The sequence below is a fragment of the Bos javanicus genome, chromosome X (assembly GCF_032452875.1).
Source record: "Bos javanicus breed banteng chromosome X, ARS-OSU_banteng_1.0, whole genome shotgun sequence".
Taxonomy (NCBI): Eukaryota; Metazoa; Chordata; class Mammalia; order Artiodactyla; family Bovidae; genus Bos; species Bos javanicus.
The window spans coordinates 96,702,400-96,728,263 of NC_083897.1; the positions used below are offsets into that span (position 1 = coordinate 96,702,400).

At 38.4% G+C, this 25,864-nt stretch overlaps 1 protein-coding gene across 9 annotated transcripts in view; it reads right to left on the reverse strand.

The window, feature by feature from the left end:
* The window catches only part of HEPH (hephaestin), a 146,075-nt gene that overhangs the window by 84,862 nt on the left and 35,349 nt on the right, over positions 1 to 25,864 (reverse strand). For all 9 annotated transcript variants that reach the window (XM_061410290.1, XM_061410296.1, XM_061410295.1 and 6 more), the window contains one exon: positions 25,232 to 25,363. In XM_061410290.1, coding sequence (XP_061266274.1) covers positions 25,232 to 25,363 — 132 coding nt within the window. The remainder of the gene's footprint in view (positions 1 to 25,231; positions 25,364 to 25,864) is intronic.

Consider the following 25,864-nt stretch of genomic DNA (forward strand, 5'->3'; position numbering starts at 1 on the left):
ATGAGTTTGGGTAAACTCCAGGAGTTGGTGGTGGACAGGGAGGCCTAGCATCTTGCAGTTCATGGAGTCACAAAAAGTTAGACATGACTGAGCGACTGAACTGAACTGAAATATACCATCAAAAACTTACTAGAGCTAATCAATGAATTTAATAAAGTCACAGTATGGAAAATCAATACACGGAAATCCCTTGAATTCCTATACACTAACAACAAAAAGTCAGAAAGAGAAATTGTAAGAATAATCCCATTCCCCATTGCAGCAATAAATAAATAAAATGTCTAGGAATACACCTACCTAAGGAGATAAAAAACCTATATGCAGAAAACTATAAGACACTGATGAAAGAAAACAGATAACACAAAAAGTGGAGATATGTATCATGTTCTTGGATCAGAAAAATCAACATCATGAAAATTACCATACTACTCAAAGCATTCTACAGATTCAGTGCAATCCCTATCAAATTAACAATGGCATTTTCCTGAGAACTGGAACAAAAAATTAACAATTTGCATGGAAACACAAAAGGTCTGGAATAGCAACAGTAATCTTTGGAAAGAAAAATGGAGCTGGAGGAATCAACCTTCGTGACTTCAAACTATACTACAAAGATACAGTAATCAAGACATTATGGAACTTTCACCAAAACAGATATACAGATCAATAGAACAAGATAGAAAGTCCTGAAATAAACCAACATCTATGGGCACCTTATCTTTGATAAAGGGGCAAAAATATACAATGGAGAAAAGAGAGCCTCTTCCGTAAGTGGTGTTGGGAACCCTGGATGGCTACATATAAAAGAATGAAAACAGAACAGTTCTTAACACCATCCACAAAAATTATATCAAAATGGATTAAAGACCTAACTGTAAGGTAAGAAACTATAAAACTCTTAGAGGAAATCATAGACAGAACACTCTTTGACATAAATTGCACAAGATTCTCTTTGATTCATCTCATAATGCAATGGAAGTAAAAATAAAAATAACAAATGGGACTTAATTAAACAAGAGCTTTTGCACATCAAAGGAAATTGTGAACAAGATGAAAAGACACCCTCAGAATGAGAGAAAATAATTAAAAATGAAACAAATGTCAAAGGATTAATCTTCAAAATATTCATCAGCTCATGATGCTGAGTATCAGAGAAACAAATAACGCACTTTAAAAATAGGCAGAAGACCTAAACAGACATTTTTCCAAAGAACACAAACAGATGGCCAATAAACATGTGAAAAGATGATCAAGATAGCTCATTATTGCATGTTTGAGTTGCTTCATTTGTGTCTGATTCTTTGCCACTCTGTGGACTGTAGTCACTAGGTTCCTCCATCCATGGGACTTTCCCAGCAAGAATACTGGAGTGGGATGCCATGCCTTCCTTCAGGGAATCTTTCTGATGCAGGATTGAACCCATATCTCCTGGTAAGCTCCTAGCTCATTATTACAGAAATGCAAATCAGAACTACAATGAGGTATCACATCACCCTGGGCAGAATGGCCATCATCAAAGCATTTACAAACAATAAATGCTTAAGAGGATGTGGAGAAAAGGGAACCCTTTTTCATTGTTGATGGAAATGAAAATTGATAGAGCCCCTATGGAGAACATTATGGAGATTCCTTTAAAAAGTAGGAATAAAATTACCGTATGACCCAGCAATCCCACTACTAGGCATATACCCTAAGAAAACCATAATTCAAAAACACACATGTACCTTGATATTCATAGCAGCATTATTAATAATAGCCAGGACATGGTAGCAACCTAGATGTCTACCGACAGATGAATGGATAAAGAAATGTGTGTGTATATATATATATATATATGTGTGTGTGTGTGTGTGTGTGTGTGTGTGTATACACACACAATGGAATGTTACTCGGTCATAAAAAGCAATAAATTTGAGTCAGTTGAACTGGGGTTAATGAACCTAGAACCTGTTTTACAGAATGAAGTCAGAAAGAAGAAGGCAAATATTGCATATTAATGTATATATATGGAATCTAGGAAAACAGTACTGATGAACCTATATGCAGGGCACGAATAGAGACAGAGATACAGAGAAAAGATTGTGGACACAGCAGGGTAAAGAGAGGTTGATAATGTATTGAGAGAATAGCACCGAAGTTTATACATTACCATATGTAAAACAGATAGCTAGTGGAAAGATGCTGTACAACAACAGGGAATTTAACCCAGTGCTCTGTGACAACCTAGAGGGGTGGAATGGGGAGTTAGTGCAAGGTTCTAGAGGGAAGGGATATATGAATACTTATGTCTAACTCATGTGGGTTTATGGCGGAAACCAAGAACACATTGTAGAGCAATTATCCTCCAATTAAAAATAAGTTCAAAATTAAGTGAAAGAAGACATATCACAACTAATAATACAGAAGTGCAAAGGATCACAGGAGACTACTAGAAACAATATCATGACAACAAATTTGACAACCTAGAAGATATGAGTAAATTACTGGAAACATACACTCTTCCAAGACTAGAATATAAATAAATATAAATATAAATAGACTGATCAACAGTAAGCAGATTTAATCTGTGAGCAAAAGTACCCACAAATAAAAGTCCAACACCATAAGTCTTCACTGGTGAATTCTACCAAATATTCAAAAAAGAATTAACAGCAGTCTTTCTCAAACTCTTCCAAAATATAGAAGAGGAGGAAACATTTTTAAACATTTTATCAGACCAGCTTTACCCTGATAGCAAAACAATCCAAGGACTCTATGTGAAAATAGTATCAACAGTCCATGACCAGGTCACACAGCAGGAAGTGAGCAGTGAGTGAGTGAGTGAAGCTTCATCTGTATTTGTATTTCCTCATCACTCTCATTACTGTCTGAGCTCTGCCTCCTGTTAGATAAGCGGCAGCATTTGATTCTCATAGGAGTGCAAACTTTACTGCTGACTCTGCATGTAAGGGATCTAGGTTGCACACTCCTTATGAGAATCTAATACTTGATGATCTGTGGTTGAGCTGAGGTGGTGATGTGGGAGTAGCTACAAATACATGTCATCACTAGCAGAGAGGTTCGATTGTACAGAGATAATAATAAATCAATTGCTTGCACACTCATATCTAGTCCATATTATTGAGTGGCAAGTGACAATCTGCATCTGATAGGAGGCTTTAAGTTAAAATCTGACACTTATTTTAGTCCACACATGGTCAACTTATTATTTGATTTACCACTTCCATCCATGCCTCTTTTCTACACTGCACACTTGTCTCAGTCACAGCTTTGGTAAGCCCACAAGATAACACTAGCCAAAATGAATTAAAACAAACAAACAAACAAACAAATGTCACTGGAGAGCTTCGTTGAAAATTACAAAAGACCCAATGATGACAGAGCAGAAGACTCTAAGAGAGACAACAAAAAGAAAGCTCAATTTAAATACAATATAGAGAACTACTTAGGTTAGAAGTTCATTGCAACAGGTGATTCACATTCTTCCAGCCTGGTTTATATAATATGTGGCAACCACTATCCAAAAAGTCCATGAAACCTTCAAAATTGCTTCATGACATAAAGACCAAACATCTGAATTAAAAGACAAGCCACTGTATTTGTTCAAAAGAAAAAAAAGTGAACATGAAGAATAGAAACAATTATAGAAGGCCACCAATTCAACAAATGTGTCCTCACTGAGAGCAGTATTCTTGGTGGCTAGGAAGCCTTCCTAAGTGATGAATGCAAAGAAATAGAGGAAAACAATAAAGTGGGAAAGACTAGAGATATTTTCAAGAAACCTAGAGATACCAAGGGAACATTTCATGCAAAGATGGGCACAATAAAGGACAGAAATTTAAGGACCTAACAGAAGTAGAAGATGTTAAGGAGAGATGGCAAGAATACAGAGAAGAACTATACAAAAAAAATAAAAAAACTTAATGACCCAGATAATTAAATGGTGTGATCACACACCTGGAGCCAGACATCCTGGAGTGCAAAGTCAAGTGGGCCTTAGGAGGCATCAATACGAACAAAGTTATTGGAGGCGATGGAATTCCAGATGAGTTCTTTCAAATCCTAAAAGATGATGCTGTTAAAGAGCTGAACTCAATATTCCAGCAAATTTGGAAAACTCAGCAGTGCCCACAGGACTGGAAAAGGTCAATTTTTATTTCAATTTCAAAGAACAGTAATGCCAAAGAATGTTCAAACTGTCGCACAATTGCACTCATCTCGCATGCTAGCAAAGTAATGCTCAAAATTCTCCAAGCTAGGTTTCAACAGTACAGGAACCAAGAACTTCCAGATGTTCAAACTGGATTTATAAAAGGCAAAGGAACCAGAGATCAAATTGCGAATATCTGTTGGATCAAAGAAAAAACAAGAAGATTCCAGAAAAACATCTACTTCTGCTTTATTGACTATGCCAAAGCCTTTGACTGTGTGGATCACAACAAACTGTGGAAAATTATTCAAGAGATGGGAATAACAGACCACCTTACCTGCCTCCTGACAAATCTGCATGCAGGTCAAGAAGCAACAGTTAGAACCAGCCATGGAACAGTGGACTGGTTCCAAATTGGGAAAGGAGTGTGACAAATCTGTATATTGTCACCCTGCTTATTTAACTTATATGCAGAATACATCATGCACAATGCGGGGCTGGATGAAGCACAAGATGAAATCAAGATTTCTGGGAGAAATATCAATAACCTCAGGTATGCAGATGACACCACCCTCATGGCAAAAAGCGAAGAGGAACTGAGGAGCCTTTTAATGAAAGTGAAACAGCAAAAGGTGATGGGGAATGCGGGTATACCTGTGGCGGATTCATTTTGATATTTGGCAAAACTAATACAATATTGTAAAGTTTAAAAATAAAATAAAATTAAAAAAAAAAAACAACTCCACATTCAAAAAACTAAGATCATGGCATCTGGTGCCATCACTTCATGGCAAATAGATGGGCAAACAATGGAAACAGTGAAAGACTTTTTACTTGGGCTTCAAAATCACTGTAAATGGTGACTGCAGCCATGAAATTAAAAGACGTTTGCTCCTTGGAAGATAAGCTATGACAAACCTAGACAGCATATTAAAAAGCAGAGACATCACTTTGCTAACAAAAATCCGTCTAGTCAAAGCTATGGTTTTTCCAGTAGCCTTGTATGGATGTGAGAGTTGGACCATAAAGAAAACTGAGTGCTGAATAATTGATGATTTTGAACTGTAATGCTGGAGAAGACTCTTGAGAGTCCCTTGGACTGCAAGGAGATCAAACCAGTCCATCCTAAAGGAAATCAGTCCTGAACATTCATTGGAAGAACTTATGCTGAAGCTGAAGCTCCAATACTCTGGCCACCTGATGCGAAGAACTGACTCATTTGCAAAGATCTTGGTGCTGGGAAAGATTGAAGGCAGGAGGAGAAGGGGATGACAGAGGATGAAATGGTTGGATGGCATCCCTGACTTGGTGGACATGAGCTTAAGTAAGCTCTGGGCATTGGTGATGGATAGGGAAGCTTGGCATGCTGCAGTGAATGGGGTTGCAAAAAGTCGGACACGACTGACTGACTGAATTGAACTGAACCATATTGTTAAAGCTAAGAAGCTTTACTATGTGAAGTAGATCACCAGTCCAGGTTTGATGCATGAGACAGGGTGCTCAGTGTCGGTACACTGGGACAACCCTGAGGGACGGGATGGGGGGGGGAGTTGAGGGGTGTTCAGAATGGGGGACACATGTACACCCATGGCTGATTCATGTTAATGTATGGGAAAAACCACTACAGTATTTTAAAGTAACTAGCCTCCAATTAAATTAATTAATTTCCAAAAAAAGAGGTCCTTTACTATTGGTGAAGAGTTGATCCTGCCTGCTTCTAAGGGCATTTGTCATGAACTTTTAGGAGAGGGTACAGTTTCAATTGTGGCATGTGTTCCTCTTTCAACTAGCACCAAAACTAGAGTAACGGATGAAATAGCAGAGGCTACTGAGCTACAATTTTTAGAGAGGATTAATGAGTCACTGGGCTTCCCTGGTAGCTCAGCTGGTAAAGAATTTACCTGCGATGAAGGAGACCCCAGTTCAATTCCTGGGTCAAGAAGATCCCCTGGAGGAGGGTATGGCAACCCATTTCTGTTTTCTTGCCTAGTGAATCCTGATGGACAGAGGAGCTTGGCAGGCTACAGTTCATATAGTTGCAAAGAGTTGGACATTACTGAGAGACTAAGTACAGCACAGCATAGCACACATCACAAGGTAAGCAATCCAGGTGGACAAGTCTACTGATGTTGACAACAGGGCAATGATGCTTATTTTTGTGATATATTTGCAGGAGGATGTGCAGGAGGATGTATTATATGCACTTCTGCTGCCAATCAACACCATAGCTGCAGAAATATTCAAGTCTTTGAATCATTGTGTTGTTGTGTCTTGTGCTTAGTCACTGAGTCATGTCCAACTCTTTGTGACCCCGTGGACTGTAGCCCACAAGGCTCCTCTGTCCATGGGAATTCACCAGGCAAGAATATTGGAGTGGGTTGCCATTCCCTCTTCCAGGGGATCTTCCCAACCGAGGGATCAAACCCAGGTCTCACTCACTGCAGGTGAATTCTTTACCAACTGAACCACCAGGGAAGCTCAAGAATACTGGAGTGGGCAGCCTATACCTTCTCCAGGGTAACTTCCCAACTCAGAATTTGAACCAGGGTCTCCTGTATTGCAGGGGGATTCTTTACCAACTGAACTACCAGGAAAGCCCCTTTGAATGATTACATATCAGGAAAACTGAATAAGTCACTTTGTGTCATTTTATGCATGGACAGAGCAGCTGCCATGACTGAATGAGCTTATGGTTTTACTACTTGGGTCAAAGAAGTCACTTCTGAGTGTTCCCAAACCAGGGACCAAACCCAGGTCTTCTGCATTGCAGGCAGACTCCATAACACTCAGCTACCAAGGAAGCCCAGAGCAATGCTGGTTAGCCAAAAAAACACCACCTAAACTTAACAACGTTTTGAAGGAGATGATTAAAATTATCAGCTGCATTCAAGTCAGTCCAGTTCAGTTGCTCAGTCATGTCTGACTCTTTGCAACCCCATTCACTGCAGTACGCCAGGTTTCCTTGTCCATCACCAACCCCCAGAGCTTGTTTAAACTCATGTCCATTGAGCTGGTGATGCCATCCACCCATCTCATCCTGTATTGTCCCCTTCTCCTCTTGCCTTCAATCTTTCCAAGCATCAGGGTCTTTTCCAACGAGTCAGTTCTTCGAATCAGGTGGCCAAAGTAAAGGAACTTCAGCTTCAGCATGAGAACTTCCTATGAATATTCAGGATTGATTTCCTTTAGGATGGACTGGTTTGATCTCCTTGCAGTCCAAGGGACTCTCAAGAGTCTTCTCCAACACCACAGTTCAAATGCATCAATTCTTCAGCACTCAGTCTTCTTTATTGTCCAACACTTACATCCATACATGACTACCAGGAAAACCATAGCTTTGACTAGATGGACCTTTGTCGGCAAAGTAATGTCTCTGCTTTTTGATATATTGTCCTGATTTGTCATAACTTCTCTTCCAAGGAGCAAGCGTCTTTTAATTTCATGGCTGTAGTCACAATCTGCAGTGATTCTGGAGCCCAAGAAAAGTCTCTCACTGTTTCCATTGCTTGCCAATCTATTTCCCATGAAGTGATGGGACCAGATACCATGATCTTAGGTTTTTAAATGTAGAGTTTTAAGCCAGCATTTCCACTCTCCTCCTTCATTTTCATCAAGAGCCTCCTCAGTTCCTCTTCACTTTCTGCCATAAGGGTGATGTCATCTGTATATATGAGGCTGCTGATATTTCTCCCAGAAATCTTGATTTCAGCTTGTGTTTCATCCAGCCTCACATTTCACATGATGTACTCTGCATATAAGTTAAATAAGCAGGGTGGAAATATAGAGATTTGTCACACTCCTTTCCCAATTTGGAACCAGTCCACTGTTCCATGTCTGGTTCTAACTGTTGCTTCTTGACCTGCATGCAGATTTCTCAGGAGGCATGTAAGGTGATCTATTAGTCTTATCTCTTGTAGAATTTTGCAGTTTCTTGTGATCCACACATTCAAAGGCTTTGGCATAGTCAATAATGCAGACTATTTTATGAAACTCTCTTGATTTTTCTATGATCTAACCGATGTTGGCAATTTGATCTCTGGTTCTTCTGCCTTTTCTAAATCCAACTGGAAAATATGGAAGTTCTTCATGTACTGTTGAAACCTACCCTGGAGAATTTTGAGCATTACTTTACTAGCATGTGCTGCTGCTGCTAAGTCGCTTCAATCGCGTCTGACTCTGTGTGACCCCATAGACAGAAGCCCACCAGGCACCCCCGTCCCTGGGATTCTCCAGGCAAGAACACTGGAGTGGGTTGCCATTTCCTCCAATGCATGAAAGTGAAAAGTGAAAGTGAAGTCGTTCAGTCATGTCCAACTCTTAGCGACCGCATGGAATGCAGCCCACCAGCCTCTTCTGTCCATGGGATTTTCCAGTCAAGAGTACTGGAGTGGGGTGCCATTGCCTTCTCTGTTACTAGCATATGAGATGAGTGCAATTGTACGATACCTTGAACATTATTTGGCATTGCTGTTCTTTGGGATTGGAATAAAAACTGACCTTTTCCAGTCCTGTGACCACTGCTGAGTCTTCCAAATTTGCTGGAATATTGAGTGCAGCATTTTAATGGCATCATCTTTTTGGACTTGAAATAGCTCAACTGGAATTCCATCACCTCCACTAGCTTTGTTCAAAGTGATGCTTCCTAAGGCCCATTTGACTTCACATTCCAGGATGTCTGGCTCTTGGTGAATGATCACACTATTGTGGTTATCTGGAGCATGAAGATCTTTTTTTGCATAGTTCTTCCATGTATTCTTGGCACCTTTTCTTAATATTTTCTGTTACTGTTATGTCCATATGGTTTCTGTCCTTTATTGTGCCCATCTTTGCATGAATTGTTCACTTGGTATCTAATTTTCTTGAAGAGATCTCTAGTCTTTCCCTTTCTATTGGTTTCCTCTATTTCTTTGCATTGATCACTTAGGAAGGCTTTCTTATCTCTCCTTGCTATTCTTTGGAACTCTGCATTCAGATAGCTTTTCCTTTATCCTTTGCCTTTAGCTTCTCTTCTTTTCTGAGCTATTTGTAAAGCCTCCTCAGACAACCATTTTGACCTTTTGCATTTCTTTTTCCTGGGTATATTCTTGATCACTGCCTCCTGTACAATGTCACGAACCTCTGTCCATATTTCTTCAGGCACTCTGGCTATCAGATTTAATGCTTTGAATCTATTTGTCACTTCTACTTTATAATCATAAGGGATTTGATTTAGGTCATATCTAAATTATCTAGTGGTTTTCCCTACTTTCTTTAATTTAAATCTGAATTTTGCAATAAGGAGTTCATGATCTGAGCCAGTTAGCTCCTGGTCTTGTTTTTGCTGACTGTATAGGGCTTCTCCATCTTCAGCTGCAAAGAATATAATCAATCTGATTTCAGTATTGACCATCTGGTGACGTTCATGTGTACAGTCATCTCTTGTGTTGTTGGAAGAGGGTGTTTGCTATGACCAGTGCATTCTCTTGGCAAAACTCTGTTAGCCTTCGCCCTGCTTCATTCTGTACTCCAGGGCCAAATTTGCCTGTTACTCCAGGTATGTCTTGACTTCTACTTTTGCATTCCAGTCCCCTATGATGTAAAGGACATCGTTTTTGGTGTTACTTCTAGAAGGTTCTTGTAGAACCATTCAACTTCAGCTTCTTCCCTTGACTTACATCTGTTCATGCAGCTCTGTGAGGAGATGGACACAGAGCACACATGCCTTGTCTTATACACAGAAGTGAGCCAGCTTTCTATAGGTAGTTCAGTGGCCAGTGTTTTTGAATTATGAAAACAGCTCCAGGGATTTCTTTCAGAAAACAGTCATCACTGGCAGCACATTTCAGTGACAGAATGGGTCACAAATTTTGCTTACTTGTGTGACATAATCAACCCGCTCAATGAACTCAATCTGACACTTCAGGGGAGAATCGTGACTGCATTTAAATAAAAAGTGGCTGCATTCAAAGCCAAACTGGGATTACAGGGGCAACGAGTGAACATTGGAATTTCTGACATGTTTCAAACATTAGTAGAGGTTTTGAATGAGACTGAACAAGTGCCTTCTTTCTCCCAGCTAGTGCATGGTCACCTCTCTCAGTTTTTAAGAGTTTAAGCATCACTTCCCAACCACAAAAGACCCCTGGAGTGCGAAGGAGTGGATTTGCAACCCATTTGTGAATTAGCCAGGTGAATCAACTTTGTCTTTACCAGAAGGGGATCAACTGCTTGTGATCACAAATGATGGTGGCATTAAATGTATGTTTGAGAGAACAAATCTCCATACATTCTGGACTAACATCAAGGTGGAATATCCCGAGATTGCCACCAAAGCAATGAAAAGCCTGCTTCCATTTCCAACATCCTATCTTTCTGAAGCCAGTTTTTCTGCAGTGCCAACAACCAAAGAAGATTTTGGAGTAGACTTGGAATAAGTAACATACTTTGGGTATCACTGTTTCCCATGACTCCCAGATGGGACCATCTAGTTGCAGGAAAACAAGCTCAGGATCAGAATCAGAATCAAAATCAGAATCAGAATCCCACTCATTCTACATTATGGTGAGTTTTATACTTATTTAATTATATATCACAATGCAATAATAGAAATAAAGCACACGAAAAATGTAAAGCACTTGTACCATCCCTAAACCATCCACACCCTCAGTCTGTGGAAAAATTTTCTTCCATGAAACTAGTCCCTTATGCCAAAAAGGATGGGGACTGCTGCTCTACTGCATGTTTGAAAGCTGCAATGAGAATAGATGTTCAAAGTTCTCATCACAAGAAAAAATATTGCAACTATGCATGGTGACAGATGTAAACAACACTAATTATGGTGATCATTTCATAATGTATACAATTATTAAATTATACATCTGAAACTAACATGATGTTAAATGACAGTTTTACTTCAATAAAGAGGAAGCCTCATCATGCAAATTCAAGATTTCTGTTGTCATTACCAGAGACAAACAAAGTGTCTATTGAAAATCTGTTGTCTGGGGCTTCAAACCAGACTTAAAGTTCTGAAATGCAGTGATGGATACTTTTCAAGAGCCTGGTGAAGTAGATGTGATTTTTTTCCCTCAAAATTCTTACCTGTATGCATCTTCAATAAGATCTTTATCATATCCATATATATCCAGTTGGCCAATTTATTATAGAGAGAGCTTTATTGAAAAGATTTTATGATGTATTGTTATCAATTGTGTAGAGTATTCTAGATTTAACTTGTGACATTTTTGCAATAAATTGTTTATAATATGTTGCAGTTGTACTTAACTCAGCCCATCTTTAAACTGAATGATTATTTACAGGCATAATGATGTGAGCACTGTTGATTTGGAGTTGACCACCTTTTAACATACAGAAAAGATAAATGATAGTTCTTCATTCTTGTGATGAATGCCTCTGCATATTAATGATTTGTTGGTGAGCACTTAAGGTATTAGAAGTGAAACACATGTATTTACGGAGAAGGCGATGGCACCCCACTCCAGTACTCTTGCCTGGAAAATCCCATGGATGGAGGAGCCCAGTAGGCTGCAGTCCATGGGGTCGCTCAGAGTCGGACAGGACTGAGCGACTTCACCTTCACTTTTCACCTTCATGCATTGGAGAAGGAAATGGCAAACCACTCCAGTATTCTTGCCTGGAGAATCCCAGGGACAGGGGAGCCTGGTGGGCTGCCATCTATGGGGTCGCACAGAGTCGGACACTACTGAAGCGACTTAGCAGCAGTAGCAGCACATGTATTTATGTATGACCTAAATCAAATAGCATGCTTCTGAAATAAAATGTATTCTTCAATCTAGATACTTAGTAATTGGGGTCATTATATTTGAACACACAGCACTATTAGAACATGAGATTTTCCAACTGTGTAATTTTTCCATGGTATAATTTATGGTCTCCTAAAAAGTAAATATGGTGTTTGTAGAATATGCTAAGTGCATTTATAATAACTATTTACATATTGTGATGTCAGTAACTTCAAATTATATTTTTACATATGTATATGGAGAAACATTTTTAAGATGGGTCAACTCTGACTGCATTATACTTGTTTTTATAGTAGTAACATATAATGCTGCATTGTTACTTGCATAAATCTCATTTCACTAAAGTTAGCCAACCCTCTAATTGACAATGCAGACATTAAACTAGGATTTAGTAAGGATTTTAGGTTAAAATACAAGTTGTTACTACCAATAGTCTGAAGTAGTAAATACAGCTTTTTAAAAGTGGTGCAATTAGCCTCATGATTAGGTTGGGCTTTTCCTATCTAACAAGAGGAAATTTATTGAATACAGGAGAATTTGTATGCTGTGTGGGAGTCTGTATTATAAAATCTTTACATTTTCTTTAGGGAAGAAGAGGAGGAATATAAATTCCAAACTTACTGGCACTTATATCTTTAAAGATATTTTGGGGAATTAGGATATAATCATCTTAGAAAAGTCACTTTACATAGTTAATTTGTGAAGTGTTTTTAAATGATCCTTTTATTAAAGTTTTAGTCATTTACATTGCCTAAAATTTAAATAATTTTTATCACCTTCCTATAAAAAAGACTCTAGACATGACATCACCAGATGGTCAGTACTGAAATCAGATTGGTTATACTCTGAAGCTGAAATTGGAGACACTCTATACAGTCAGCAAAAACAAGATGTAGAGCTGACTGTGGCTTAGATCATGAATTCTTATTGCAAAATTCAGACTTAAATTGAAGAAAGTAGGGAAAATCAATAGACAATTTATGTGTGACCTAAATCAAATCCCTTACAATTATACAGTGTAAGTGACAAATAGATTCAAAGCATTAGATTTGATAGACAGAGTGCCTGAAGTATTACAGAATGAGGTTCCTAATATTGTACAGGAGGTGGTGATGAAAACCATCCCCAAGAGAAAGAAATACAGGAAGGCAAAATTGTTGCCTGAGGAGGCCTTGCAAATAGTTGAGAAAAGAAGAGAAGCAAAAGGCAAGGGAGAAAGGGAAAGATACACCCAACTGAATGCAGAGTTCAAAGGATAGTAAGGAAAGATAAGAAAACCTTTTTTCATTTTTAAAAAAAATATTTATTTTTTATTTGAGGATAATTGCTTTACCGAATTTTGCTCTTTTCTGTCAAACCTGAGGTGAACAATGCAAAGAAATAGAAGAAAACAATAGAATGGGAAAGACTACAGATCTCTTCAAGAAAACTAGAGATACCAAGGGAATTTCCCTCAAAGATTGGCACAATAAAGGACAGAGGCGGTATGGACCTAACAGAAGCAGAAAATATTAAGAAGAGGTGGCAAGGATACACAGAAGAACTATACAAAGAAAGGTCTTAATGACCCAGACAACCATGATGGTGTGATCATGTATCTAGAGTTAGACATACTGGAATGTGAAGTCAGTGGTCCTTAGGACACATTACTATGAACAAAGCTAGTGGAGGAGAAGAAATTCCAGCTGAGCTATCTCAAATCTTAAAAGATGATGCTGTTAAACTTCTGCACTCAATATGCAAGCAAATTTGGAAAACTCAGCAGTGGCCAGACTGGAAAGGGTCAGTTTTCATTCTAATCCCAAAGGAAGGCAATACTAATGAATGGTCAAACTACCATACAATTGCACTCATTCCACGTGCTAGAAAGTAAATGCTCAAAATCCTTCATGCTAGGCTTCAACAGTATGTGAACAAAGAACTCCCAAATGTACAAGCTGAATTTAGAAAAGGCAGGGGAACAAGAGATAAAATTGTCAACATCTGTTGGATCATAGAAAAAGCAAGAGAATTCCAGAAAAACACCTACTTCTGCTTCATTGACTACACTAAAGCCTTTGACTGTGTGGATCACAACAAACTGGAATTTTTTTCAAGAGATGGGATTACCAGACCACCTTACCTGACTCCTGAGAAACTTGTACGCAGGTCAAGAAGCAATAGTTAGAAACGGACATGGAACAATAGTTCAAAATTGTGACAGTAGCACCTCAAGGTTGTATATTGTCACCCTGCTTATTTAACTTATATGCAGAGTACATCATGTGAAATGCCAAACTGGATGAATCTCAAGCTGGAATCAAGATTTATGGGAGAAATATCATTATCCCCTAATATGCAGGTTGTAACATCCTAATGACAGAAAGTGAAGAGCAACTAAACAGCCATTTGATGAAGGTGAAAAAGGAGAATGAAAAAGCTGGCTTAAAACTCAATATTCAAAAACCTAGGATCATAAGATCTAGTCCCATCATCTCATAGCAAACAGATGGGAGAAAAATACAAACAGTGAAAAAGTATTTTCTTAGGCTCCAAAATAACTGCACACAGTGACTGCATCCATGAAATTAAAAGATGCTAACTCCTTAGAAGAAAAGTTATGACAAACCTACACAGCATATTAAAAAGCAGAGACATCACTTTGCCAACAAAGGTCAAGATAGTCAAAGGAATGGTTTTTTCAAGTCATGTATGGATATTAGAGTTGGATCATAAAGAAGACCGAGCACTGAAGAATTGATGCTTTCTAACTGTGGTGCTGGAGAAGATTCTGGACAATCCCTTGGACAGTAAGGAGATCAAAACAGTCAACCCTAATGGAAATAAGTCCTGAATATTCATTGGAAGGACTGATGCTGAAGCTGAAGCTCCAATACTTCGGCCACATGATGCAAAGAGCCAAATCATTGGAAAATACCTTGATGCTGAGAACGATTGAGAGCAGAAAGAGAAGGGGATGACAGAGGATGAGATTATTGGATGGCATCATTGACTGAATGGACATGAGTTTGAGCAAACTCTGGGAGATAGTGAAGGACAGAGAAGCCTGGCGTGCTGCAGTCCATGAGGCTGCAAGGAATCAGACACTAAGGGATTGAACAACAACTAAAAATGATCCATAGCAAAAAGAGAAATATTAGTTGTGGTCCCCTTGAGATTAGGAAAACCACAAGGGTTACCACTGCTATCAACAATATTACAGCTCCTGGCAAACACACATGTGAAGAAAGAAATAATGGGTAGAAGGATACAATTCCCAGCATTTTTCACAATTAACATACTACAGAATTAATAAGGAAATTCAAGAAGCCACCTGATAAAATATTATCTTATAAAAATCAATAATATTTACCTACATTATTAATAATCAATTACAATTATAACTTAAAATTAACAACAAAAGGAATCAAATATCCACAGATTAATTTATCCAATCATATGTAAAACCTTTATAGTGAAAATTTCATAGCAAGACAAAAGGCATATAAGACTATCTGAATAAATGGAAAGTCATTCCAATAAGTGAATAACATAAAAATACCAATTATCTGTAAAATAATCTTTAAATTCAATGCAATGAGAAGCAAAATTCTAGATGCATTTTGTTGAGCAATTTAATAAACTCACTATAAAATTTGTATAAAAAAATGATACATACCTAACTCAATCCTGAACAAAGGAGGCTTATCCTCCAAATAGTAAGACAAATTTCAAATTCATACAGGGTGGGGGAGTCACCTGTACACCCGTAGCTGATTCATGTCTACGTATGGAGAAAACCACCACAGTATTGTTAAGTAATTCAGTTCAGTTCAGTTCAGTCACTCAGTCGTGTCCAACTCTTTGCGACCCCATGAATCACAGCACGCCAGGCCTCCCGGTCATCACCAACTCCCGGAGTTCACTCAAACTCACGTCCATCGAGTTGGTGATGCCATCCAGCCATCTCATCCTCTAGTAATTAGCCTCCAATTAAAATAAATTAATTAATTTAAAATGAAAAATTAAAAAATCAAATGTATAATAATAAAAATAGTATGATACTGTTCCCTTAACAAAATAATATATAAATACAACAAAATAAACAACTTAGAATCGGATCTATTTATTTACAGAAAGCAAACACTAAAGGTGGCCAAAAAACAAATCAAAGGAGGAAGAGCTGAATTGTTTAGGATATGGCATTGAGAAAAGTGGGCTTCCGGGGTAGTTCAGCTGGTAAAGAATCTGCCTGCAATACAGGAGACCCTGGTTCAATTCCTGGGTCAGGAAGTTCCCCTGGAGAAGGGGCAGACAGAGATTCTTGTATTCTTGAGCTTCCTGGTGGTTCAGGCAGTAAAGAATCTGCCTGTAATGCAGAAGACCTGCGTTCCATCCCTGGATTAGGAAGATCCCAGGGAGGAGGGCATGGCAACCAGCTCCAGTATTCTTGCATGGAGAATCCCCATGGACAGAGGAGCCTGACAGGTTACAGTCCACGGGGTTGCAAAGATTAAGCATATTGAGAAAACTTCCTCACTATATGAGAAAATATGAAATGGATCCTTAGTTAATGGCACATAGAAAGGTAGATTTTTCCATGATTAAATATCCAAATGTGGCAAAATCATAAATAGAAGATAATATAGAGATTGGAAGGACTTTAAAAACAAGACTTAAGAAGCACAAATCTTGAAGCCAAAATTTGATGAATTTGATTATAAATGTTGTTCTATTCAACAAACAACACCATGAAGAATATTAACAGATGAATGACAAATGGGGAAGGGATATCTGCAATATACAAACACAGACATGGTACTAGTAGATAAAAGATAGAAACTTCCAAAAATCAAAAATAAAAACCTATCTGGAAACCCCAATCCATCCATGTACTTTAAAATACATCCAGAATCAAAACACTTGTTATTCCTTTCGCTCTATAGGGCTTGCCTGAGTTGCCATCATTTTGTACATTGATCAATTTAATTATTTTGGTCACTCTTTATTATCTAACTCACTCACTAAGTGATCTCATGCATGTTGTGAATATATATTTAAACATCATCATCTACATACTGATGATTTAAAACCCTTTCTCTAGTTCACACCTCTCCTCTAATCTGGTTACATGTGTAGCAAAGTGTCTACTTGATATTTCCACTTGGATGTCCATAGACATCTTAAACTTTATTTCGAACAACCATTTCCATTGATCCAGATCAAAAACCTTGGAACCATGTTTTTCTGTTCCTTTCCCCTCCCATTCCTCATCTGAGACCATCAAAATATCTCATTCAGTTTAGTTCAGTCACTCAGTCGTGTCCGACTCTTTGCGACCCCATGAATTGCAGCATGCCAGGCCTCCCTGTCCATCACCAACTACCGGAATTCACTCAAACTTTGTTTCACTCAGACCTTTGTTGGCAAAGTAATGTCTCTGCTTTTGAATATGTATCTGGGTTGGTCATAACTTTCCTTCCAAGGAATAAGCATCTTTTAATTTCATGGTTGTAGTCCCCATCTGCAGTGATTTTGGAGCCCCCAAAAATAAAGTCTGGCACTGCTTCCACTGTTTCGCCATCTATTTCCCATGAAGTAATGGGACCCGATGCCATGATCTTCGTTTTCTGAATGTTGAGCTTTAAGTCAACTTTTTCACTCTCCACTTTCACTTTCATCAAGAGTCTTTTTAGTTCCTCTTCACTTTCTACCATAAGGGTGGTGTCATCTGCATATCTGAGGTTATTGATATTTCTCCTATCAATCTTGATTCCATGATTCCAGCTTGTGATTCTTCCAGCCCAGCATTTCTCATGATGTACTCTGCATATAAGTTAAATAAGCAGGGTGACGATATACAGCCTTGACGTACTCCTTTTCCTATTTGGAATCATTCTGTTGTTCCATGTCCAGTTCTAACTGTTGCTTCCTGACCTGCATATAGGTTTCTCAAGAGGCAGGTCAGGTGGTCTGGTATTCCCATCTCTTTCAGAATTTTCCGCAGTTTATTGTGATCCACATGGTCAAAGGCTTTGGCATAGTCAATAAAGCAGAAGTAGATAATTTCTGGAACTCTCTTGCTTTTTCCATGATCCAGCAGATGGTGGCAATTTGATCTCTGGTTCTTCTGCCTTTTCTAAACCAGCTTGAACATCTGGAAGTTCACAGTTCGTGTATTGCTGAAGCCTGGCTTGGAGAATTTGGAGCATTACTTTACTAGCGTGTGAGATAAGTGCAATTGTGCGGTAGTTTGAGCATTTTTTGGCATTGCCTTTCTTTGGGATTGGAATGAAAACTGACCTTTTCCAGTCCTGTGGCCACTGCTGAGTTTTCCAAATTGCTGGCATATTGAGTGCAACACTTTCACAGCATCATCTTTCAGGATTTGAAATAGCTCAACTGGAATTCCATCACCTCCACTAGCTTTGTTCATAGTGATGTTTTCTAAGGCCCACTTGACTTCACATTCCAGGATGTCTGGCTCTAGCTGAGTGATCACACCATCATGATTATCTTGGTCATGAAGATCTTTTTGTACAGTTCTTCTGTGTATTCTTGCCATCTCTTCTTAATATCTTCTGCTTCTGTTAGGTCCATACCATTTCTGTCCTTTATCGAGCACATCTTTGCATGAAATGTTCCCTTGGTATCTCTAATTTTCTTGAAGAGATCTCTAGTCTTTCCCATTCTGTTGTTTTCCTCTATTTCTTTGCATTCATCGCTAAGGAAGGCTTTCTTATCTCTTCTTGCTATTTTTTGGAACTCTGCATTTAGATGCTTATATCTTTCCTTTTCTCCTTTGCTTTTTGCTTCTCTTCTTTTCACAGCTATTTGTAAGGCCTCCCCAGACAGGCATTTTGCTTTTTTGCATTTCTTTTCCATGGGGATGGTCTTGATCCCTGTCTCCTGTACAATGTCATGAACCTCTGTCCATAGTTGATCAGGCACTCTGTCTATCAGATCTAGTCCCTTAAAATCTATTTCTCACTTCCACTGAATAATCATAAGGGATTTGATTTAGGTCATACCTGAATGGTCTAGTGGTTTTCCCTACTTTCTTCAATTTCAGTCTGAATTTGGCAATGAAAGTGAAATTGCTCAATCGTGTCCGACTCTTTGCGACCCCATGGACTGTAGCCTATCAGGCTCTTCCGCCCATGGGATTTTCCAGGCAAGAGTGCTGGTGTGGATTACCATTTCCTTCTCCAGGGGATCTTCCCGACCCAGGAATTGAACCCCGGTCTCCCTCATTGCAGGCAGACGTTTTACCATCTGAGCCACCAGGGAAGCCCTAATAAGTACATGAAATTGAAAGTCGCTCAGTCATGTCCAACTCTTTGTGACCCCATGAACTATACAGTGCATGGAATTCTCCAGGCCAGAATACTGGAGTGGGTAGCCTTTCCCTTCTCCAGAGGATCTTCCCAAACCAGGAATCAAACTCAGGTCTCCCACATTCCAGGCATATTCTTTACCAGCTGAGCCACAAGGGAATCGGAGTTCATAATCTGAGCCACAGTCAGCTCCCGATCTTGTTTTTGCTGACTGTATAGAGCTTCTCCATTTTAAAAATCCATCCTAAATATGACCACTGCTCATCTCTTCTAAGCAACCATTATCTCATCTCTAACCATAATTACTGCATTGCTTCCTAGATTATCTCCATAATTCCTTCCTTGCCTACTTTCAGTCTTTTCAAAACACATCAATTAGATTGATTGTGTTAAAATGAAAGTTAGATCATGTTACTTCTCTGCTTAAAATTTTCCAATGGCTTCACAATCTTTATGACTTATAAGATGCTACACGACCTACTTCCTGCTCTTCTTCTATTTATATTTTCTTTTAATTCTTTTATTTTTAAGCTATTTTACCTTGAATCCACTTATAATTTATTTTAGCATATGGTAATAAACAGAGATATAATTTTGTATTTCTGAAGGAATAACAACTTGTCCTAAAACCATATACAATCCTCCCTTGATAACCTTGGTGGATTGGTTCCAGGAACCCCCATAGATATCAAAATCCATGCTTAAGTCTCTTATATAAATGGTACAGTATTTGTACATAAACTATGCACATCCTCTCTTCTTATATACTTTGTCATCTCTAGATTAGTTATAATATCTAATACAGTGTAAATGTTATTTAAATAGTTTCTGTTGTTGTTTAGTCACCAAATCGTGTCTGACTCTCCATGACCTCATGGACTGTAGCCCTCCAGGCTTCTTGGTCCATGGGACTTTTCAGGCAAGAATACTTGAATGGGTTGCCATTTTCTTCTCCAGGGAATCTTCCCCACCCAGGGATTGAACCTGTACCTCTTACTTAGCAGGTGTAATTGTTACCACTGAACCACATGGGAAGCCCCTAGCCCACGGCAAATTAAAGGTTTGCTTTTGGGAACTTTCTGGAATTTATTCCGAATATAGTAGAATCATAGGGGTTAATGATGCCAACCTTCACACAATCAAAAAACCACCTATAACTTTGAGGTTGGCCCTCCATATTCATGGTTCCTCATCGGTGGATTCAACTGACCACAGATTGTGCAGTATGTACATGTTTATTGAAAAAAATATGCATATAAGTGGACCTGTTCAGTTGAAATCCAAGTTGTTCAAAGGTCAACTATGTTTTTGTAGTTGCTTGAATCTGTGGGTTTGAAGAGTTGGCTGTATTGATTAAGTTTTCCTTTCTTCCACTGAAATGCTAGCTTTTTCTAATATTAAACTTTAAATATACTCAGCATTAGAGGCAATGTTCCAATGCTCTTGTGATGATATTAATACAGTAGCACAAGAAAACCTGGTTTTTACTAACTACTCCTCTCCTTGAGGCTTTTTATCAAAGAAAAATAAAAAGAATTGTGGCCAAATGAGAATCAAAGCACCACTTCTTTAATAGCTGAGCCAGTGTCCACTAACTCCTGTTGCAGAGCTCTGATAATTGATGAGTTTAAAAGCTTTGATTTAAAGGAATAAAGAAACCTTCCTCATTCTAGCCCCTTGAAACTAAGATGGCTAAATGTGCAGTGCAGACATTATCCTAACTCATATAACCAGTTCACTCATTCACAGGCACAGATCAGCTTACCACACGGAAGCAGGCAGCGCAACAGAGAGTGTTGAGATGAAAGAAACAATAACCCTGCCCATTAGTAAGACATTGTCCAACAAATATCCTAGGTTCTGATTAATCATATTAATAACATCTCCCTTGTGAGGAGACCTAAGGAGGGAGGTAGAAAGAAGAAATGTAAGTTAGTAGTGCAATAGTTGTATCCCCATGGCTATTGACAAAGATAGAACTTTGGGTCTGTTTCAGGGAATTTTCTTTTGTTCTATTAATTAGTTTTAACAGTGCCAGGCTGCTTTAATTATTGTACCTTTGTAATATTGAGTTGTGCTAGTCTTCTCTCATTAATCTTTTTTATTGAGGAATACCTGATTTACAAATATTGTGTTAATTTCAGGTATACAGTATAGTAATTACAGGGGTTTTTTTCTGATTATATTCCACTATAGGTTATCAAAAGATATTAAATATAAATCCCTGTGTTATACAGTTTATCTTTATCTTTATTGCTTGTCTATTTGATGGATCGTATTTTTCATCTTTTAATTCCATATTCGTAATTTGTCCCTTCCTCCTTTCCTCTCCCTTTTTGGTAACCATAATTTTTTTTTCTAAATCTTTGTTTCTGCTTTGTATATAGATTCATTTGTATTACTTTTTAGATTCCAAATATAAGTGATATCACATAGTATTTGTCTTAGTAAGATTAACTTCACTATGTATAATATTTCCTAGGTCCATCCATCTCATTAATTTTTTAAAAAATACTTCTTGGATCTTCTTGTCCAGGTGTTCCTTATTCTTCCAAATGAACTTTATATACAATCACTTCATTTAAGTACAAAAATGTCAAATTGTGCTTTTGAATAGAAATACTTTAAATCTATAAATTATTTAAGGTAAATCACCCCCTAGTAAATAATGGTATTTTACAAAGTTCCATTTTCAGCTCAATGTTATTGTCACTCTACACAGTATCTCACTGCTGCTGCTGCTAAGTCGCTTCAGTCGTGTTCGACTCTGTGCAACCCCAAAGACGGCAGCCCACCAGGCTCCCCCATCCCTGGGATTCTCCAGGCAAGAACACTGGAGTAGCTTGCCATTTCCTTCTCCAATGCATGAAAGTGAAAAGTGAAAGTGAAGTCACTCAGGTTGTCTACTTGAAAGTTACACAGTCATGTCCGACTCCTAGTGACCCCATGGACTGTAGTCTACTAGGCCCCTCTGTCCATGGGATTTTCCAGGCAAGAGTACTGGAGTGGGGTGCCATTGCCTTCTCCGCAGTATCTCGCTAGGTAATCTCATATATGATCATGACTTCAACTATCATTTATTGTAGTTACTGATGACTGTTAAATCTCTTCATCTCTTTCAGATGTTTCTTTCAAATTACAGACTCATACTCAAGTTGAGTATAGCCTCCTATTTTTATAAGCATTCTCTTTTCCACTAGGATGTCTTACGGGTAACTTATATTCAATACATTACAAAATAAACATAATATTATCCCCTCTAAATAAATAAACCAATAAAAAATACCCCGTACTTCTTTTTTTTTTTTTCCCTTATTGGTACCACCATCTAGGTGCTTAATCAAAAAATCAGTTTATCCTTAACACTACTGTCTCTCTTATTGCTTGCCTAAGACCTGTACAATCATCATGTCCTATTGATTATCTATTGGTGGTGCTGGTTTAATGACTAAGTTGTGCCCAACTCTTGCAACCCCATGGACTGTAGTCCCTAGTCTCCCTTGTCCATAGGATTCCCCAGGCAAGAATACTGGAGTGCCATTTCCTTCTCCAGGGGATATTCCTGACACAGGGATTGAACCAATGTCTCCTGTGTTGCAAGAGGATTCTTTACTACTGAGCCACCAGGGAAGCCCTGACTATCCATTAAAATCCCTCAAACCCAACTAATTCTCTCAATCCTCATTTCCTACAACTTTTGATAAAGTCATTGTCATTACTTGTATGTACTACTACAACAGACTTTTAAAAGTTTTCCTTGCTTCCAATGTATCCCCTTTCTCTTATTAGTCATTTATTGGTTATTTTAGTACCTGGATCACCATCTTCCTTTCCACCTCAATCTCCACCACTCTTCTGAGTGACTTTAAAGTCTATATGGATAGCTCATCTAAAACGCTAGCCTTCTAGTGCCTTTGGCGACTCAATTCCTGTAACCTTCACCTCCACTTTACTTTGTGTGCCAGGTCACTTCAGTTGTGTCCGACTCTTTGCGATCCTATCAACTGTAGCCCACCAGGCTCCTCTGTCCGTGGGATTCTCCAGGCAAGAATACTGGAGTGGGTTGTCTTGCCCTCCTCCAGGGGATCTTCCCAACCCAGGGATTGAACCCACATCTCTTAAGTCTCCTGCATTGGCAGGTGGGTCTTTACCAATAGCACCACCTAGGAAGCCCCCACTTTCCTGTGGCCCTTGGTTAAACTACAGACCATCATCTTATCACCTGAAATTGCTCTGTTTAAGTTTTAAAATTAAGTTACACTCACTGTTTTCACTCCCAGATCTCCAAATTATTCTTTATTCCATTATGTTATTTAACCTCTCTGAGGAAGCTAAAACCATTAACTTCTTCATTTTTGAAATGATCTTTTTAACATCTTTGGTACCATCTTATCTGATTTTTGTTCTAACATTTTTCTCACTTTTTCTCACATTTACTTTTCAATTAGTACCTCCCTTAAAATCTGTTTTCCTTGGTGTTTTATTCTAGGATTCCTACTGTCCCATTGAATATACTCTTCCAGGGTGACTGTTTATTACTTTGTCTTCAATTACTACTTAAATGTTGATGCTTTTCACATTTATTCCCTCAGATAATACCCTTCTTTTGAGCTTCAGATCTTTATGTCTATTAGATATCTCTATTTAGCTGTCTTATAGACATCTCTAATTCAAGAAATTCAAAAGTGAACTCATCATTACCCATTCTCTCCCATCCCAAATTAGTTGCTGCATACGGTCTCTATATTGTTGAATGATAGCCCTTGTACCTGGTTGTCCAGACCAAAAATTGGGAAACATTTCAGGATTTTCCTTCAAATAGGTGGTTACCATTCAAGAATCCTTCTCCTTCTCATGTTCCATATTCATTAATCAAATCCCACTGATTCTACTTACTTTATCTTTTTGGAACCCTTTCTTCAACTTCAAATTTCATCTATTTTACTCCTGAATCTTTACATATTGCATTACCCACGACTGGAGCTTCCTTTCCCCTACTTTTGTTCCACACTATCCCTTTACCTGTATACTTATTTCTCATCCTTTAGATTAGTGGTTCTTAAAGTGTAGTTCTTGATCCAGCAACATCAGAATCACTTGGTCACTTTTGTGAGTGAGAACATTCTTGAACCCTATCCCAGACCTACTGAATCAGAGGTGCTGGAGTTATTCCAAGAAATCCATGATTTAACAAGTCTTCCAGGTGATTCTTATGCATGCTAAAGTTTGAGAATTACTGATTTAGATCTCAGCTAACATATCACCTACTTTGGGAAACCATCCTTGACCATCCGAACATTAGATTAGGTATCTTATTCTAAAATTCCATGGCACATTTTTTAAAGCCCCTATTTAAGAGTTAAAACACTACATTATAATTAGCAGTTTACTTATCTCTATACAATAATAGCCCAAGTGTTTTTTAGAGTATGAACAAGTATTATTCCCCAAAACTTCAATAACTTCTAACATTGTTCCTCACCCAGTAGGCCCCCAGTAAGTAAGAATGAATGAATGAATAGAAGATAATGTGGTCAAGATCATGGTAACTCTACATTTAGTATTAGAATTTTAATATGTAACTGCAGTTAGGATTCAGTCTGTACTAAGAGGACAGAAACTTTATCTATGACTAGGCTTAAGGATCAGTTTGTGGTCTGGGACAAGCCACTCTCTAGTCATGATTAAGAGCTCAGATTACATATAGCTAGATCTAGAGAGACTAGAAGCTCAGTCTGTATTCAGGGTTAAGGATAGTATAAGGCTCCATGTGTAACAAGTGTTGAGTATGTCTTTGATGAAGCAAAAGACCTAAAGTAGGCAGTTTGTTCTGAGATTGAAAGAATGAATATTTTATAGAGACAAATTCAGACTATGGCTTAGTTCTGGTAAATATTCCTGTTTCTGTTTGCTAAGAATACACTTTTAAAAATGGAACAAGCCAGAGGCTGAAACAGAGATGCTTCACCTCCTATGTTCCTTCACTAAATGTTCCCACTTACCAGGCTCAGCAGCCAGTGGCCAACCAGTGCTGGATTCTAGCACTCCATGGGCATGCACAGAGTAGGGGCGGCTGGCATTGTTCTTGAACACCACAGTTAGAATATCACCAACCTCTCCTCTGATAAGTGGACCTAGTAAATGCAAAAGAAGAAAAAATTTCTCATTAGTGGAATAGTGAAACGAGGGCATTAAAGAAATTAAAGAAAGGGATATACACAGGAGCCACCTAGAATTAAGGGTTTGCCCTGTGAAAGGGTCCCAAGACTGAAAGTCATAACTGGCTCCATTTTTTAAATTCAGAAGCCCTTGAACTGATACTGTTACCCACATGATGAGGGTACTTCAACAAGATTATGCCTTCAATTATTCCCACCTCCCATCTCTCTTTGTATAATAGCTCAAGGTTCTAGATAATCAGAATTCTGTGGAATCATTGTTGGTAAGGAATGAGAGAAGATTCCCTTCAAGGACCAGTGGGTATCTTCTGTATGATGATAAGAATGAGGAAGCTCATTGGCTCCTATAAAAGTGATGAAACTGAAGCAATAATTGCAAGGGTGTAAGGGTAATACTGGTTCCCTGTACCATTTTCCCCACTTTTTGATACTCTTAAGTTCTCTTGCCTTTAACAT